Source organism: Mustela nigripes, chromosome 1, assembly GCF_022355385.1.
Source record: "Mustela nigripes isolate SB6536 chromosome 1, MUSNIG.SB6536, whole genome shotgun sequence".
NCBI classification, from domain to species: Eukaryota; Metazoa; Chordata; class Mammalia; order Carnivora; family Mustelidae; genus Mustela; species Mustela nigripes.
The window spans coordinates 235,526,241-235,545,142 of record NC_081557.1 but is presented as its reverse complement, the minus strand read 5'-3'; the positions used below and the strand labels follow the sequence as shown (position 1 = coordinate 235,545,142).

The 18,902-nt window shown below is 33.2% G+C and overlaps 1 protein-coding gene across 2 annotated transcripts in view; it reads left to right on the top strand.

Annotated features, from left to right (window-relative positions):
• Positions 1–18,902, top strand: part of PDS5A (PDS5 cohesin associated factor A) — a 141,580-nt gene that overhangs the window by 53,305 nt on the left and 69,373 nt on the right. For both annotated transcript variants that reach the window (XM_059382774.1, XM_059382766.1), the window contains exons 5-12: positions 305–402; positions 4,685–4,811; positions 6,721–6,801; positions 8,586–8,726; positions 12,460–12,575; positions 14,972–15,066; positions 15,952–16,097; positions 17,920–18,071. In XM_059382774.1, the coding sequence (XP_059238757.1) occupies positions 305–402; positions 4,685–4,811; positions 6,721–6,801; positions 8,586–8,726; positions 12,460–12,575; positions 14,972–15,066; positions 15,952–16,097; positions 17,920–18,071 (956 nt within the window). The remainder of the gene's footprint in view (positions 1–304; positions 403–4,684; positions 4,812–6,720; positions 6,802–8,585; positions 8,727–12,459; positions 12,576–14,971; positions 15,067–15,951; positions 16,098–17,919; positions 18,072–18,902) is intronic.

The window sequence follows — 18,902 nt, the reverse complement described above, 5'->3', positions numbered from 1 at the left end:
TTCTGTTTTTATTTCTAATCTGAAGAGGAATTAAGTTGAATTAATTTTCACTTGCTTATATTTAGTATATATATATATCTACTAATCTCTAACAATTTAGTATTTTTCCACTAGAGTAAGTTAATGCCAACAGATACATCTTTTTAAAGGTCACAGTATATGATAACTTTTAACAGCTTTAATTTTATATACTTCTGTAAGCTTTAATAGAGATTCGTAATTCTATAAATTGTAGTATTGAATTTGCTTTTGTGTAGCTATTCTGTGCAAGTGTAAATATCTATTATTTATTTATTTATTTAAGAACTTAGCTTGGGTTAAATCATACAACATCTGCTTCGAATTGGAAGATTGCAATGAAATTTTTATTCAGCTTTTTAGGACTCTCTTCTCAGTGATCAAGTAAGTTATTTTTTAAGCATTACTGTTTGTCTCTTTCCTTGCTGTGCATTTTGAAGTATTGTGTACTTTGCCTGTGACTGTGATCTTTTAGATTTATAATGAAATGTTTCCCTTAGAAGACTTGGCATGAAGAGGAAAATAACCAAACCTGTTGTCTGAAAGCTGCTTTTGCTTTTATACCACTATTTTAGTTTAGGTATCAGTTATATTGGTTGACTCATAAATGTGATGTATGTGATAAATGTAATGAGTATTAAATTATGAAGTGGAAATTATAAGTATTGTAAATAGCATTAGTGAGTGCTGAAAATCAGTACCTCAGTGGTTAAGCACACTGACTTCTCATTTTCAAGCAAGGAAAATACCTTAAGCATTGCTCCTTCTTTGGAGAAATAGGGAAATTAATGCATAGGGGAAGGGAGTGTGGTGGCTTGCCCAAGGACAAATTACTGAACAGGAGAGCCTAAACTCTGATTTCAGTTCAGTGTTTTGTTTTGTTTTATTTTTATTTTGTTTTCTATTTGTTTGTTTGTTTGGGGGTTTTTTGTGTTTGTTTGTTGTTGGTTTTTTTTGGTATAGTAAACCCAGCATCATCATGAGATACATTCTACAGCATTGCACTATATGCAAACATAATGTATCTCATATAAATTTTAAATTTTCTAGTAACCATGTTAAGAAAGGTTAAAAAGAAACAAATTAGATTTATTTCAATAATATACTTTATTCTACAGTATCCAAAAGCATTAATTTTTTTTAAGGTTTATTTATTTTAAAGAGAGAGAGCATGGGCAAACATATATGCGAGCAGGGAGAAGGGCAGAGGGGGAGAGAGACTCTTAAGCAGACTCCCCACTGAGCTTGGAGCCTGACATGGGGTTCAATTTATGACCCTGAGATCATGACCTGAGCTAAAATCAGGAGTCCAACAATTAACTGACTGAGCCACCCAGGCACCCACAAAAGCATTATTATTTCAACTTGTGGCTCTGTCCCTACTACATGTTTTCAGTGGCCATGTGGCTATTGGCTTCCATATTAGATAGCACACTTCTAGAGTTTTCTGTAGATTTTTTTTTTATGGATACTGTGCTATCATGCTTTCTGTTTCCCTAGAGTGGTAGGAATAGAATTTAACCTGGCATATATAGGAAAGAACTAGACTGAACTGGTGTAGAAATGGAAGCTTATAAAGAGACTGCATGAGAAAAAGCTTCCTTTGGCAACTAAATGAAGGCATGAAAAAAAGGATAAACTGTATAAACTACACCTAAAGATGTAAGTTTGTTGTTGACCTAATTAATTAATTCATAGTGAGCTAGGAGTAAATAAAAGACTTGGCTTTTGGAAGCGCCAACGTGGCTCAGTCGGTTGAGTGGCCAGCTCCTGACTTTGGCTTAGGTCATGATCTTGGGATCCAGGAATTGAGCCATGTGTTCCCTGCTCAACAGGGAGTCTGCTTAAAGATTCTCTCCCTCTCCTGCCCCTTCCCCTGCTTGCGCTCTCCTGGTCTCTCTCTCTCGGACAACTCTCTCAAACAAATAAATTTTAAAAGACTTGCCTTTTGAAAGAGGAACTCATTATTTTGTATTTACTGACACATTTACCATTTGTCTGGTGTTCTTCATTTCTTTGTGTCAATGCAGATTTCTATGTGGTATTGTTTTTCTTCAGTCTGAAGGACTTCTTTAACATTTCTATAATTCTGATCAGGTGCTGATAGATTTCTTTTGGTTTTGTATGTCTGAAAATGTCTTTATTTCACTTTCATTTTTGAAAGTTATTTTCATGGTAAAAATTATACATTGATAGGCTATTTTCTTTTTCTTCGTTTGTTTGTTTGTTTTTTCTCTTTTAGTACTTTTAAAGATGTTGCTCCATTTTCTGGTTTTCATTGTTTCTAGTGAAAAGTTTTGTCATTTTTAATCTTTGTTCCTCCGTCATAATGTATCTTTTTTCTCTACCTACTTTTAAGATTTTTCTCTTCATTGCTGGTTTTAAACAATTTGATTATGATGTACCATGGTGGAGTTTTCTTTTTCTTGTGCCTGGGGCTCGTTGAGCTTGGATATGTGGGTTTACCATTCTGATTACAAGATACCCTATGAATTGTGAGATTTTCCAGTTTGGTTGGAACATGTTCTATTCTAAGACCTTTGTAAATTCCAAGGATTATTCCCTCTGCTCCTTTCAGGTGGTGCCTTTCCCAGACTCCAGACATTTCTTCACATACATGTACTGATCAGTAAGCAAGCACTTGAAGACTCAGGGATACCTTTACAGACCTGCTTTCTGAATAGGTCTCCCCCTCTGATATTCTGCCCTGCAAACTCTAGTCTTTCCAGACTTAGAAAAACCACTAGGCTCTGTCAGTATCTTCCCTTCCCTTACTGCAGCCTGGAAAATGTTTTCCTCTCTGAGCAACATGTGCATGATGTGCAGTGTCTGAAAACTGTCATTTCGTGTATTTTCTTCAGTTTTTTAGTTAGTTTGAGGTAGGAGGTTAAGTCCTACCCAATTATTGAATCTTGACTAGAACCAGTGGAAATCATTTTAAGCTGCTTTGTTTCTCTTCACTCTAATTCTTTCCTTTCTGTAAGTATATTTGGGTCTGAGAGTTAAATACTCTCTTCAGTTTTTTTGCATCAGTCTGAATATTTCTATTTTTTCACCCTTGCACACACTCCCCCCGACACTATATAGTTGATCCTTCATGATCTTGGCCTTTAGTAAACAGGATATTTGAAAGTGGGTATGCTATAGTGGTATCTTTCTAAAACTTGGAGGAAACTGTATCTAATGTGAGAATTTTTCCACCAGCTTCAGAAATTTTCATCTTTCATTTTACCACCAAGTGTTCAACAGGTCTCTTATACATTATTTCAGGTTAATTTTTTTAAAAGTAAGAGAGGGGCGCCTGGGTGGTTCAGTGGGTTGGGCCTCTGCTCTCTGCTCAGGTCATGGTCTCAGCATCCTGGGATCGAGCCCCATGTCGGGCTCTCTGCTGAGCAGAGAGCCTGCTTCCCCTCTCTCTCTGCCTGCCTCTCTGCCTATTTGTGATCTCTCTCTCTCAAATAAATAAAATCTTTAAAAAATAATAATAAAGGGCGCCTGGGTGGCTCAGTGGGTTAGGCCGCTGCCTTCAGCTCAGGTCATGATCTCAGGGTCCTGGAATCGAGTCCCGCATCGGGCTCTCTGTTCAGCAGGGAGCCTGCTTCCTCCTCTCTCTCTCTCTATGCCTGCCTCTCTGCCTACTTGTGATCTCTCTCTCTCTGTCAAATAAATAATCTTTTAAATAATAATAAAAAAATTAAAAAGTAAGAGATACATAAATGATGTTAGAATTTTGCCTTGATTTAAACTTTTCTATATCCCTGTATCTGTAGTATCACTAAATTGTATCATTTCTCTTGATTTATCTCTACATATATATCTGATAAATGTGAAAATGGATATTTCAAGTCTTTAGTTAAGATGTGGGCAGAGAGAAGCCTAGATGTTCTACTCGTTTTTAGCAGTTTTATAGCCAATCTTCTTAGGTTAAGTACTGGATCAGCGGTAGAGATGTATTTATTGAGGAGGCCTACAGTTGATACTTCACTGGCATGGCTTAGAAAGTAGGACTAAAGCTGATTCTAGGCTTTATACCTTGTTGACTTCTCATTTTGTTTGAAATTCTTTGTGAGATACCTAAATGACATTTTCAGAAACTTCTAGTCATAAATTCTGTTAAAAATTTTATATCAGACTTTTGATTTTCAGTATCGGTAAACTAAAATCTCTAGCGACAAAGATATTATAGCTAAAATTACTTGTATTGGCTAAGGTTTTTTGGGTGTTTATAGTTTCATTTTGGAAAGCGTATTAATATGTAAAAGGATAAAAAACTGTCTATTATCATTATCGTGTAGTTTTTTTTGTTTTCTTAATTTAAATGTTATCACCTTTTAAAATCTGGGGACATATAAGCAGGATGTCCTTTCTTTGAAGTTGATGTTTTTGTTTGGTTGATTTAACCCACTCTTTGACTCCTAATTGTGTGATGACTTAATTCATTTTAAAAGTCTTTGATTTTGTAAACTACTTTACAACAATACCTTAAGCTGTTGTTCTAGTTAGCAGAGCGAGAACGTAAATAGAACACCGAGAACGTAAATAGAACAGTCACAATTTCTTTGCCATTAATTAGTATGCTTTCTTCAAGTAACAATTCTTTTATCTGAGATCGTTGTTTTAAACTGGGAAGTATAATTTTCAAGCCTGATTTTTTTTTTCCTTTAAGCAATAGCCACAATAAGAAGGTACAAATGCACATGCTAGACTTGATGAGTTCTATCATCATGGAAGGTGATGGAGTTACTCAAGAATTATTGGACTCCATTCTTATTAACCTCATTCCTGCACATAAGGTCTGTATAATATGAAGATATTAAGGGCTATGTTTAAAGATAGTACTACACATATAAAACATAATTGTTTTCCACCGTTTGCAATTTCACATAATTATTCCCACTCTCATTTTCTAGCCCCAACAAAATAGTGTAACACACATCAGTCTTAGAGGTATTGTTTTTAGGAGATTTATTGATTAACATATATTATAGAAGATTTTCATTCAGTAAAGTGCTTCCTGTTTTCAGGAACACAAAAATCTTTCACATTCACTTACCTGTAATGTGGGAATTAGAAAGTACTGTCTTGGTTAGGTGTTTGTTTTTTGTTTTGGGTTTTTTTTGTTTGTTTGTTGTAGGATTTTTTGGGAAGGAAAATGTAGTTCCTTCTTTGTAACACAGATGTGGGACATAGGAATTGTATTAATTCTCAGAATCCATTTTTCTTGGGCATTTTCAGAAAAAGATTTGTGCAGAAGCAGGAACTGTACGGTTTAATGTTAAGGGGAAAGAGATGATTCATAGCTGTATATTTCTCCCTGTTTGGTTTTTCTGTTTTTCTCTGTTACTTCTTCCTAAGGACCTGAAGGACTTAGCTTTCCACAAGCTCCACCACAGGGCTGGATTCAGTTATACCGTATTTTTGATATTCTTCTAATGGTTCAGTGACCTATTATCAGATGTTAGATAACAGTGTATCTAATAATGCACTTATCTAATGCAATTAATTAGAAGTTTTTCTTTTGCTTCCAAATATTATTTGCATTTTATTAATTCAAATGAATCTTTAATTTGCCAAAATTTTAAGAGTAATGGTGGGGGGGACATATCAGGCAAAATAAGAGGGGAAAAACAGAGGAATAAATAGCATATATGGTGTTTATATTCTAGTTAGTATTTTTATGATTAGGAAATATATATACTGTTTTAGGAAATAGAAAGGTTACCTTAATTTTGAACTAATTTCTTACCCTTTTTTCAGTGGAATAAAATCTTAGAGCAAGGGTCAAGAAGCTATGTCTTGTAGAACAAATCTAGTTTATTACCCATTTATATGAAAAGTTTTTTTGAATACAGCCATCATCATTCATTTTCATTTTGTCTGTGGCTGTTTCACACTCAACAGCAGAATTGTGTAGTTGCAGCAGTAACTGTAGGACTCAAAAAGCCTAATATTTCCATCTGGTTCTTTGCATAAAAATGTTGCTGATTACTCACCTAGAGTATAGGGTTTCCCAGCCTCTTTTTTGGAAGAGATGCAAGATGATGGTGAATGAATCTGTTTAGTCCAAAACTTCAAAGTGTAGAGATGCTGATAGGTACTCTTTAAAATAAGAAATCCATTTCCAAATGTGTTTTTAAAAATTGAATATGTCTTTTCTGTGGCCTTTCTCAGACCCTTTAATTTGTTATAGTGCACTGGTAATCTTGAGGGGCAAACACAGTAATCCGTGTTTCAAAACTATCTTAATTGACCAAGTGTTTTTCTTGGAACACTTTCCAGGTGTACTATTTCTTAGATCACACATTGATAAGACAATGAAGTACTTGGGATGGTGGGTTACATGGGGGTTGGGAGGGTGGGAGGTTGGTGTATTTATTTAGAACTACAGGGGTATAATTGGCGGGTCAGATTGGTTAACAAACCCGAAAAGCCTTAGGTCCATTTTCAGTTTAATAAAACTAAACAAAAAAAAGAGTTCGACTTTGGCTGTCTAGTATATTTTAGGTTTTTATTTATAGTGCTATTTGCAACTTCTGCATTTAAGACCACTTGACTAGAGAATATTAGGTAAAACCTTGAATGGGGTTCAGTGATATTTTTTGCTTTATAGTTTGGCAATTTGAAGATTATAGTGTTATCATGGTTCTTTCTCATAAACTCACAAATTCATTTGTAACCTTGCATATTTTTATTGTGTTTCAGAACTTAAATAAACAGTCCTTTGACCTTGCAAAAGTCTTACTGAAAAGGACAGTCCAAACTATTGAGGCATGCATTGCCAATGTATGTATTTCTGTTTATATTTATTCCATAATTGTGTAATTATTAATCCATTGTATTAATTAATGAGACCTTTCACATACAGTTTCGTGTAGCCTATAAACGGTTTCATCTATTTAAAACAAATACATAAAAGAACTGATATATCCAGATGTGACCAAATCCAATATAACTGTGTAAGCTTTGACATTATTTTTAAATGGCGTAAGAGTATATCTTATAAAAACTTGTCCACAACTCCCACCCCTCTTTTGCTGCCTTTATATTTAACTTTTTATCTCCTGAGTATGCTGATCTCTTTCACTTTCTCCTTCCTTCTTTACCTTTATTTTTCTAGGTCATTCCTCTGAACTCTTCTTTCTTTCTTAAATAGCTGTTGTATATTAATAAAAATACTTTCTTCTTTATTGAAGTTTTTTTAACTTAAAAAAAATCAATAAGTGACAATAAAAAATTTTTAATTCTTACTAATATAGCAGTTCATTCCATTGTTTGCACATTTGCTCACATTCATGTCTATTTTTTCACATACTCTGTGTAAAATTTTGAATTGTCTGTATTTATATGATTTTTCTCTATTTTGAAATTATCTCTTTTTAATATAAATGACTATAAATATTTCTTTAAATTGACATATATCCATAATTTATCTAACCGTTCCTTATTATTTTGCATTTAGATTATTTCAGTGTTTTCCTTTAATAGCTATTTTCTTCAGTATAACATTTATCTGTTTTTGAATTATTTTCCACATATAAAAACCCAGGTGAGAGTATATTAATGGTATGAATTATTAGTATTATTTATATTACTAAACTAATATTTAAACATGGTAGAAGAAAAGTTTCTTTTCACAAAAGAATATATAGTGGAAAGTGTCTCTCTTCAACTCTGGATACCCTAATCTCGGTTTTCAGAAATAACCATTAAAGTAGACTTTAGTATATCCTTCCAGAATTAGTGTTCTATGCGTGGTCATTTTTGTATATGTGTATTTTTTAAAACTATTTTTTTATTTTTCCAAGGTGTGCATAGTAAGTGTAATATTTTCGAATTTTTAACATGTGTTGGTTTTCAAAGGAAATATATTGTTTGATGATACTACCAAATATACAGGCTACATCAGTTATGTGCAGCTGCCTCTAGCATTTTTAAATATAATATTTTTTTCCTACGTGTGTATGTGTATTGTCAGGGAACGTTAGGCATCTTTTAATTTGTGCTTTTGATATTCTCTTTGTTTCTTTCTAGCATTCTTTTAAATTATCAGTTAGCTTTGGTATCATCACTTTTTTTCTCTTGATACTCTTAGTCAAAATCTTTTTGACTTTGGGCATTTAAAAAAATAAGAATTCAGCCCCCACCTTTAAGTATTCTTTATTACTAAACTCATGGCAAAATTAGTCAGACTTAAGTAACAAAAAGATTGAGACTTTAAAATTTTTCTATTATAAGGAAATTTATCTATGAAATTTTTTATAGTGAATTACATAAACTATCAAAGTTGTTTTGTTTTTATGGAAGATTCCTAGAAATACCATCTTAATTTGAAAAAAAAGCTAATAACTGAATTCCTTTTTCCCTATTACATTCATAATTAGATATTTAGAGGTTTATTCTGTTTTAGTGACTATTCTATCATATATTAGTAACTGAAATCTGTTTCATCTCCTTCAGTTGTATATGTAATGCCTAATTATATCTTTTTTAGACAGGTTTATTAAAAAAAGTCTGTCCAAGTTTTTAAGTGAAATAGATATTTTATTTTTGTTTAATATCTCCTTTAGTTTTTCAATCAAGTCCTGGTGCTGGGAAGATCATCAGTAAGTGATTTGTCAGAACATGTATTTGATCTGATTCAGGAACTTTTTGCAATAGATCCTCATTTGTTATTATCTGTCATGCCGCAGCTTGAATTCAAACTAAAGGTAGGACTGATTATAAGTTTTAAGTTTTTTAAGCTTTAAGAGAAAAATTTATATGTAACTGTAAAAGATATAAATATTGTTTTTCTCTTATAAAAGAATAAAATGGGAGTTTAGTTTATCTTCTTACAGTTAGTTAAGGTATACATTTTTAATCATTTCAGTAAAACAGTCTCATCTAGGTGTAATAGAGTTACATGGGAAAATTATAACTCTCTTAGTTGTTAAAATCTGATTAACAGAGTGACACAATAATAGATTTGAAAAATGGTATTATCCCTTGTAATACTTTTTTTTTTTTTAAGATTTTTTATTTATTTATTTGACAGACAGAGATCACAAGTAGGCAGAGAGGCAGGCAGAGAGGAGGAAGCAGGCTCCCTGCCGAGCAGAGAGCCCGATGTGGGACTCGATCCCAGGACCCCGAGATTATGACCTGAGCCGAAGGCAGCGGCTTAACCCACTGAGCCACCCAGGCACCCTGTAATATATATTATTATTAAATAGTATTTATTATTAGGTAGATACATTTTCAAACATCAAAACATTTCAAACTGACTGCTCAAAGGATCTTGATTATAACGACATGAACCTTCCATAGTATAGATCAAGGACAAAACTTTTACTGTATGACTTGGGGCATATCTTATTTTTTATAGCCAAGTAAACAAGGGATTCATAACTCCTCAAAAAATACGAAAAACTTATGACACTCGATCCCCTGTTCCAATTGAACTATGTGAGATAACAGCTTACATTTGCTCAATATTTTCAACTTTGTGAAAGGTTTTTTATATCTAATATCTTATTTGATCTTTAAACTGTGGTTTAGTTAGGACCAACATTATAGTTTTGAGTTTTGAGATGAAAAATTTAAGATGAAATAATTTTGCCTAGTTGCACAGTTAAAACGGACTTGTTAGAACTCCAGTTTTCAGACTCTTTCAGTATATATACATGATGGTTAAGAATTGTCCATGTTGGGGGTGCCTGCATGACTCACTTGGTGTTAAGCATTCTGCTCAGGTTATGATCGCAGGGCTGTGAGATAAAGCCCCATTGGGTTATGCACTTAGTGGGGAGTCTGTTTCTCACCCTCTCTACCACCCTACCCCACTCAAAAGCGCTGGACATGGAGCCTGTTTAAGATTCTCTCTTCCCTCTTCCTCTTCTCCCCCTCCAAAAAAATAAAGAATTGTCCATATTGTCTTTATTATAAATATTTATCACTTATAGTATAAAAGGACATTGTACCAAGCTTCTAAGAAAATCTATTACTTGAAAAATATTAAATGAAGAACAAGGTTTAGTGTCACTTTTTAATATTTTTATTTTAACAGCCTAAAGATGTTTCCATACCAAATTATTTCTAGGTATAAAGCATTAAAATATTTTCTGTCAATAGAGTGTGAATATGAAAAGTCACACCTCTTCAGTCTTTAAATAAGATTGCCATGATAGATGGGGGATGGAATTAAGAACTAGTTTTCTAGGTTTCTGTGTGTGGACTGAGACACCACCTCAGAGACACCAAATGGTTTTTGCACCAAAATCAGTTTACCATCACTATAATCATATTCCAACCTCACTCAAGAAATGTATTTTAAATTTTTATAAGGTAGGAGGGCAAGTTGTTGCTCAGTTTCAGTAGTTAAAAATATAAATATAAAATGTCACATCGTTTGAAATAATCACTAAGTCACTGAAGTAGTCACAAACAAGTAGGATAAAACTTCCACTTAATTTAGTTTTTGACGTTTAGGCAGTAGACTGATTTTTCTTCAAAAAAAAAAAAAAAAGTCGTGTTGGTTAGTTGATTGGATTTACTAAAAGGTCCTGATCTGTGTTGTGGTCACATTGCTTGAGAAAAATTTTGTCAAAGAAAACAGTTTTTTTAATTACAAATATTAAAGCTTTATACCATTTTCATTTTTACCTCTTTGATAAGGGTGCCTGTTTTACCCACAAAACTGCTTTTCCTGAAAGATAAACTATTCGTAACAAAGACCATATCCCATGTTCTTTATTTTTTTACCCTGCTTTTTCCATGAGTATTTTTTTATTGGATATCTGGTATTACTGTAGACACACATTGTATATGAATGGTTGAGAAAATTAGCAATTGCTTTTTGTTACTGCCTTTATTTTCCTAGTCAATATGTGGTTTTTAAAGTTTCACATTTTACATGGTTTCAGAATAACTTAATTTATAGTAAGATGTGACATCACTAGTGAAACTGAAACAATTCATAGCATATATTGATTCAGGATAAGAAAATTGGAGGTCTTTATAAAAAAAAATTTCAAACTAAGTTTTGATTTTTTTATAATGTTCTGTTTTGCTGACCTTTTAGATCTTCTTAATATTCTTGTTATTCTATTAAAATGAGTTTTCCTGGGGTGCCTGGGTGGCTCAGCTGTTAAGCATCTGCCTTTGGCTCAGGTCATGATCCCAGGGTTCTTGAATCAAGTGCCATGTCTGGCTCCCACCGTGTCTTGGTCCCTGTTCCACGGGAGCCTGCTTCTCCCTCTCCCACCCTACCCCACCCTGCCCCCCCTTGCTTGTGTTCCTTCTCTCTCTGTCTCCCTCTGTCAAATAAGTCAATAAAATCTTTTTAAAAAATGAAAGTGAGTTTTCCTAAATCATGACATTCTTCAGTGTTATTTTCTCCAGTAACTTAGGGGATCTCCGTTTTTGTTTTGTTTTGTTTTTTTTCAAGATTATGTATTTATTTGAGATAGAGCAAGAGTGAGGGAGCCAGAGCAAGAGCTGGGGGAGGACAGAGAGAGAGAGAAGGGGAGCGGGAAGCCTGATGTGGGGCTGGATCCCAGGAACCTGAGACCATGACCCGAGCCAAAGGCAGAATCCTGGTCGACTGAGCTACCCCAGGTCCCTAGGGGATCCTTGATTAAAATTTCATATATCAAAACCTTAATTGGGGGGCGCCTGGGTGGCTCAGTGGGTTAAAGGCTCTGCCTTCGGCTCAGGTCATGGTCCCAGGGTCCTGGAATCGAGCCCCACATCAGGCTCTCTGCTCAGCGGGAAGCCTGTTTCCCTCTCTCTCTCTCTCTCTCTCTCTCTCTCTCTGCCTACCTCTCTGCCTACTTGTGATCTCTCTCTCTGTGTCAAATAAATAAATAAAATCTTAAAAAAAATAAAAAAAGTTTAAAACCTTAATTGGTAGGAGTTTATGTTGGAGTTCAAATGGCAGAACGATTTCTTATAAGAAAACTTAGTAGGATGGGGGCCTCCCGGGTGGCTTAGCCTGTTAAGCACTCTTGATCTCAGAGCTGAGTTCAGGCTCCACATTGGGCTCCACAGTGGATGTGGAGCCTACTTAAAAAAAAAAAAAAAGAGAAAGAAAGAAAAGAAAACTTACCAGGGTGGGAATTATTTGCAGCTTTGCCTTTCACAGAATTTTTTCCAAGACTCTTAGAGAATGTTAGAATTGAATGATTATCTTAGTATTTCTACAGTGTCTGTGTAGATTGCAAATAAGCAGTGAAGTAAGCATAAATTAGCAGTTGGAGGGGGTGTAAAATAAGAACAAAGAACAAGATGATGTGACATGGAATCACATCAATTTCTACATAGTAAATGAGAGCATATGATATTTTAAAGTTCTCATCGTTGTAAGTGGAAATAGGAAACTGTAGCTTCTCAGGAATGATTCATGTTGTTTTCTGTAATCTGATGAATAAACTTTGGCTTCATTTATTTTCTCTTTTTCCTTAGAGCAATGATGGAGAAGAGCGATTAGCTGTTGTTCGACTTTTAGCTAAATTATTTGGTTCTAAAGATTCGGATTTGGCAACACAGAATCGTCCTCTTTGGCAGTGTTTTCTTGGACGGTAAGAGAATATATAATTCTATGGATTCTGACTTGTATGTTTTGGAGGCCAGTCAGTATGGTCCATTTGATTAAAACCACTCGTACCAAAACTTTAATTGATATGTGGTGGGTTTTTTGTTTGTTTGTTTGTTTTTTAAGTGTCTATTGCTCTTTCTTGGAGAACAAGTTACACATCAGATTTTTTATGAAGAATGCTTATTATTTACCACATAACACTTTTTAATCTTCCTGTGCTACAATAATGTCATTAGAATAAATAGGTAGGCAATATCTGAGAATGTTCCATCTTAAGATTTTTAAATCATGAGACTGAAGACATAATGATCCAGCCCATGCCATTTTTCAGTCCAATAATGTATTCATTTACTAGTGTTTATTGTTTAGATCTGTAGCTTATCTAATTGAATGATGTATGTTATGAACTAATTTGGTATTATAGTACGATTTTGAAATTGAAAATGACGCTCTTGATTCAGATAATTTTTAATGTTCCTTCTCGAGAACTTAGAATTATTAGGATCTATTCAACTTGATGATAAGGTTAAAAAATATCTTTGAAATTTATCAAATTCCCTCTTGCATTCCATTAACATGTTTCTTGCTTCAGACCATGAAAAGTCTGTTTTTACTCTTAGTATTCTGGAGAATATTTAAGATTCATCATTGTTTAATTCAGCTGATTCAGAAGGTGGGCTTAGAAATTTTCTTAAGTTCATTATAATGATCCCAAGTTAGATTTGCCAGTTATATTTTGATATTTGAGAAATCTCTGACACTGACTATCTTAATTTGCTTAGACCAGGCCATTTTGAAGGTCTGTAAATGCTGGCTATTTTGAATAATTAAACTTGATTTTATGACAACTTAAAATAGAGGGAATGAAACAACTAACAACTATACTCGTCAATAAACAAAAGAGGAGTGATTCTGTCCTTGTGATTGCATCGATGTTTATAGCAAAACCAATAACTTATAAAAACTAAATCAACTGTAAGAAACTTCTTATATTCATAATTTTATATTCACTGATATTTCTAATAGTCAGTCTCCTTCATATTTCTACATATGAAGCATTCATTCATTGAATTCATTAAAACAAAGAAGTATTACCAGTGTATCTGTTTTACTGTATTATTTCCCTTAATTATTTAGCAATAAGTGTTTTGATACTTTGTAATTTAGTTGATCGTAAATGGTAATGTTTTCATTTTTCTCTGGCAGTTAGAAAAGCCTGGGTGGCTCAGTGGTTGGGCCTCTGCCTTTGGCTCAGGTCATGATCTCAGGGCCCTGGGATCGAGCCCCACATTGGGCTCTCTGCTCAACAGGGAGCCTGTTTCTTTGCCTACTTGTGTTCTCTGTCTCTGTCAAATAAATAAATAAAGTCTTAAAAACAAATGTTTAAAAAAAAAAGAAAATTTATAAATCCTAAAATTATTGTAATTTTAGTCTTTACTTAGGAAAGTAAGAAAAAAGTAAGCTTTATTTATTAAGACGTTTATTGGGGCACCTGGGTGGCTCAGTCAGTTAAGCATCTGCCTTTGGCTTGGGCCATAGTTCTAGGATCCTGGGGCAGAGTGCTCCCTGCTCAGCAGCGAGTCTGCTTCTGCCTCTCCCCTGCTTGTGCTCTCTCTCTTTTTCTCTCTCTCTCAAATAAATTTTAAAAATATTTTTTTAAAAAGGCATTTATTATATAACTTTAATTGGTTATCTTATGAGATTACTTTAAAAATAGTTTTGCTTTTTAAAAACAGATTTTTATAATTAACAGTTGTTTTTAAATTGCCCATAATTTTAAATTTGAGATTTGCTAAGTTTACCTTTATTATGTACAGGCTGTGATCTACATGTGGTGTTTCATATTTACTGCATTTTTACAGTACACTAAACCTTTGAAAGAGTACTTTAATACAAGTTTGTCCCAGCATATGAAACTTTTTTGTTGTAAGGCAGTTATGACACATATATTTTATGAACTTACCTTTGAAGTTCTAGATCTGCCTCTCATATGATTTGTTTTCTACCTCTTCGTCCAGTATTTTCCCCTTTTAACTTTTATCAAGTAGATTTTGTAGGTTTTAAATTTTTATTTTTTGTTTTGTGTTATAACTAGGCTCTTAAATTTGGGGCTCCACAAAGTATGTAGTTTGGGTTGGGGGATGTGTTTATACTTTTGTTTTAGCATGGTAGACATTGTGTTTTCAAAAATGTTTTTGTGAAAATATGTATTTTTTTTATTTTGTCCCTTCAGAACATACTGTTATTATAAAGTAACACACTTTTTTATTGGTAACTGTTGTTTATAGGCACTTATGTAATGTAGATATGAAAATAATTATTTATTTGAAAATAATTATTTTGCCTTACAACTAATCTTCAACTACCCTTTCCATGTAGATTTAATGACATTCACGTTCCTGTGAGGTTAGAAAGTGTGAAATTTGCCAGTCACTGTTTAATGAATCACCCAGATTTAGCAAAGGATCTCACAGGTAAGCTGGCTGATTTATTATAAATACGAGAGTAATCACACAAATATATATTAGATGTGACCTTTGACCTTAAATTTAGTATCTGAAGAGGTTTTAACTCTGCCTCTACTTCAGTTTTTTATAAATCCTGGGCTGATAAGTGATTTTTTATATTTATACAATAAAATTACTCTTGAAATCTTCATATTGTAATCCTTCAGGATTTTTTGGAAATCATAGTTAGAGGAGGTAGACATTGGGTTTGGGCACAAATCATTATACCTATATGATAATTAAATTTAGAAACATAACTAATAATAATCCGGAAAGTGATTATCTCCTGGAGGAGACTAGAATTTCCCATTCTTAACTTGAACATTGAGCATTTGAACTTGCTTGTTTGGTATTGGCAAATAAAAGATTTTACCAAAAGAGAAGAATAATTTTTTGTTTTTATTTTGTTTGTATTGTAATTAAGTATCTTTTTTAGAGGTCATAGAATTCTAGTTACTCTGTATTTTATATTGTGTAATATACAGAAATATACCCATCAGCAAACTTGCTATAAGCATTTTTACTCTTTTTCTTTTACTTCTTTTAATTTGTATTGTAACTTAAGTTCTGAATATATAAATCAGATATTTCATTGTGATTTGACTTTTCCACAATAGTTGAGGTAAAATACATTATTTATTAAGATGTGACTCCAGTAAGAAATAGTGTGGTATATTTTATTTTGTGATTATGTAGGGTATTGTCACATCAAAAATGATTTTAATTCATGCCACTTTTTACAAACATTGTTTCAGTATGGATAGAAGCCTAAAGTGTTAGTCTTTTCTGTCATTCTGAACATGACAAGTATCATAGCTAACATTTAGCTTTAGTTTTTTTCTCTTATTACAGAGTATTTGAAAGTTAGGTCACATGATCCCGAAGAGGCTATTCGGCATGATGTCATTGTTACTATAATAACAGCTGCCAAAAGAGACCTTGCCTTAGTAAATGATCAACTCCTTGGCTTTGTAAGAGAAAGAACACTGGATAAACGGGTAAAATCTGAGGAATTTTATTCTTTTGTAATTTATTATATTTAAAATGTTTGCTAAAGACAAATTATTTCTAAAGTTTTAATTTACCTTTTCAGTTATGAGTTTCAATAGAATAGTGAGTGATCACCTATGTTGTTTTTCTTACAGTTACCATTTTCAGAAGTGACCGCGTTGCATAAACTTAGCTGGATCTATCATTCATTGGGCTAAAAGAATATCATACTTTATATGAAAGTGATATTTCTATATCACTATGCCATGCTAAGGGTTATAGTGACAGTTGTATGTTCAGATACTTTTTTATATGATTTCCTCTCTGTGGTTATAGTTAAAAACATGATTTGTTAAGGAAGACTAGTACTAAGAACAACAAAACCTGTTGCTAAGGAATAGTGTCAACTGTAAGCCAGAGACAGACATGCAGGGCAGGCTGATCAGGCATCGTATTAACAACTTGAACACAAGTTACCTTTTCATTGTGCTGTTTTATTTGGGGAATAGTTGAAAACACACTGTCCTCGTAAAACCAGTGTCCTTTAGCAGTAGTTTCAGAGTAAAACTATATTTCTTGGTTATAAAATACAGCAAAGGTATTCTTTAGGTTCTTTCTAACTATTTTGGTAGAATAGGCAAGTATGTCAGGTAGGCGCTATTTAACATGTTCAACTGTGTCACTAATTATAACTTTGAACAAGTTTTTCCTCTTGGCTTTTATTTAAATGAAATGAAGCTCTACCTGTCGGTTAGCTAGTAATTCTCCCACCCCCACCTCCATACACACACTTGATTGAAGGTATTACCATTTGTATTATTTCTTCCTTTTAGAAACATGTCACTCCTGCTTCTGCTAATGTTTGTTTATAGTTTCTGAAAGAGTTGAATAAATGAATCTTCCTAAGGCTGTGTGATATGGTCATAATAGCATCTACTGGAATTTTTTTTAGGACCCCAATTTTGGTGCAGTAAATTAGATGACCTTGTGTATAGCCTTTCTGAAATTTGGGGACAGGACTTATTTTTAGATTTCACTGCTTACATTATTTGGTTTCATGTGTGATATGTCAAAGGCATATATGTTGTGTTATATGGGAACAAAGTTTCATTCCATCTAAATAGCCTAAAAATGAGGAAATTATACAAAAGATTGTAAAGAAATATTAATGTAAATAAACCAAAGATTATGTGCTCTGATTTGTTGAGACAAATATCTTTTTTAGTTTTTTTAAATTACATCTCACTGTCATGGTTCTAACTGTAGGTTTTTATAGTCTCCTTTTTTTATCAACCTTCTTCCTGCCACCTTTCTTTCCTCCTAGCAGACTGTTCCAGTCTCTAGAAGTCCCAAAGAGTCTTCTTCCACTAACTAGTATGTGGCTAGGTAAATCATTTGCCCTTTTAATCTATAAAGTAAAGAAGTTCACTTAAAATGATCACTAAGGTGCTTTCCAACTTTGTAATTTAGGATCCTGATACTAAATTTTATTTTTATTCTGAGTTAATATCAAAAGGAATGTAATTAGGATAAAACATTACAGATAATAGGGCTTTTGGTTGCAGGGTAAATCACATACTTTATCTTTTACGTTTTCATCAGTTTTAAAACTGGGGCATATATTTTAGAAAGAATAACAGTCTGATTTATGAATAGGAATATTCAAAATTATTGGTAAAGCAATTTGTTGCTTCTTAGGAGAATAAGTATTATGCCAACTTAGGTACATGTAAGTCTGATTGTAAAACCTAGTGAAGAAATGCCACTTTTTGCAGATTTGTATACTAAAGTTTGGTATCTTGCTCATTCAATAAACTTTATACTTTTTAGTGGCGAGTAAGAAAAGAAGCTATGATGGGTCTGGCTCAGCTTTATAAGAAATACTGTCTTCATGGTGAAGCAGGAAAGGAAGCTGCAGAGAAAGTCAGCTGGATAAAGGACAAACTTTTGCATATTTATTATCAGAATAGCATCGATGACAAGTGAGTCTGGCATGTTGGTAGAATGGTTGACTTTAAAAGTGCTTTTGATTTTTTTGACATATAATATACTTCTTAATTTTTTAATTGTTTCTAAATTTGGAAATCACTTTCTGTATATTTATACATTCTATGTTTAGATAAGGCTGGTATAAATTGTCAAGTAGCATAATTAATGAAGTGGGTATGGGCTTTGGGGTCAGACCAGAGACCAGATCTTCATTCTTCACCTTATTAGACGTGTGCTTATACACAGCTGACTTCTGTGCACCTTGGTTTTATCTAAAAAGTAATAAAGCTTTCCATACAAGATGGTCATGTGGATTAAGTAAAAAACGAACATAAAGCTCCCTAGCCCAAGCCTGTCAATATGAGACTATTCAATAACTGCTAGTTACTATTTTTACTTTTTTGCAACACAATAGGTATCAATAGAGGCAGTGCTATGATTTTTTTTAATTGAGGAACAATTGATATATAACGATTATAGGCATATAACATCATGATTCTGTATTTGTGTATATTGGGAAGAGATTGTCACATTATGTCAAATTAACATGCATCCCCATACTTGTTAAAAAATTTCTTTCCTCGTGTTAAGGACTTACATTGTTTCATTTTCTGAATATTGCTTGTAATTCTATATTGAGTTGTAGTAATGATTTTGGTTTTTGCAAAGTGCTTTGCAGTGTTTGATAGAATTAGCCTGATAACTTCTGCATCACTGGCTGTGTATTTTATTGATTAATGAAGATTTCTTGTATTGTCTTATTCTTGTGGTTCTAGTTAATAAATATAAGCTTAGCAAGATGGTTATTCCAGTATCATTAAGGA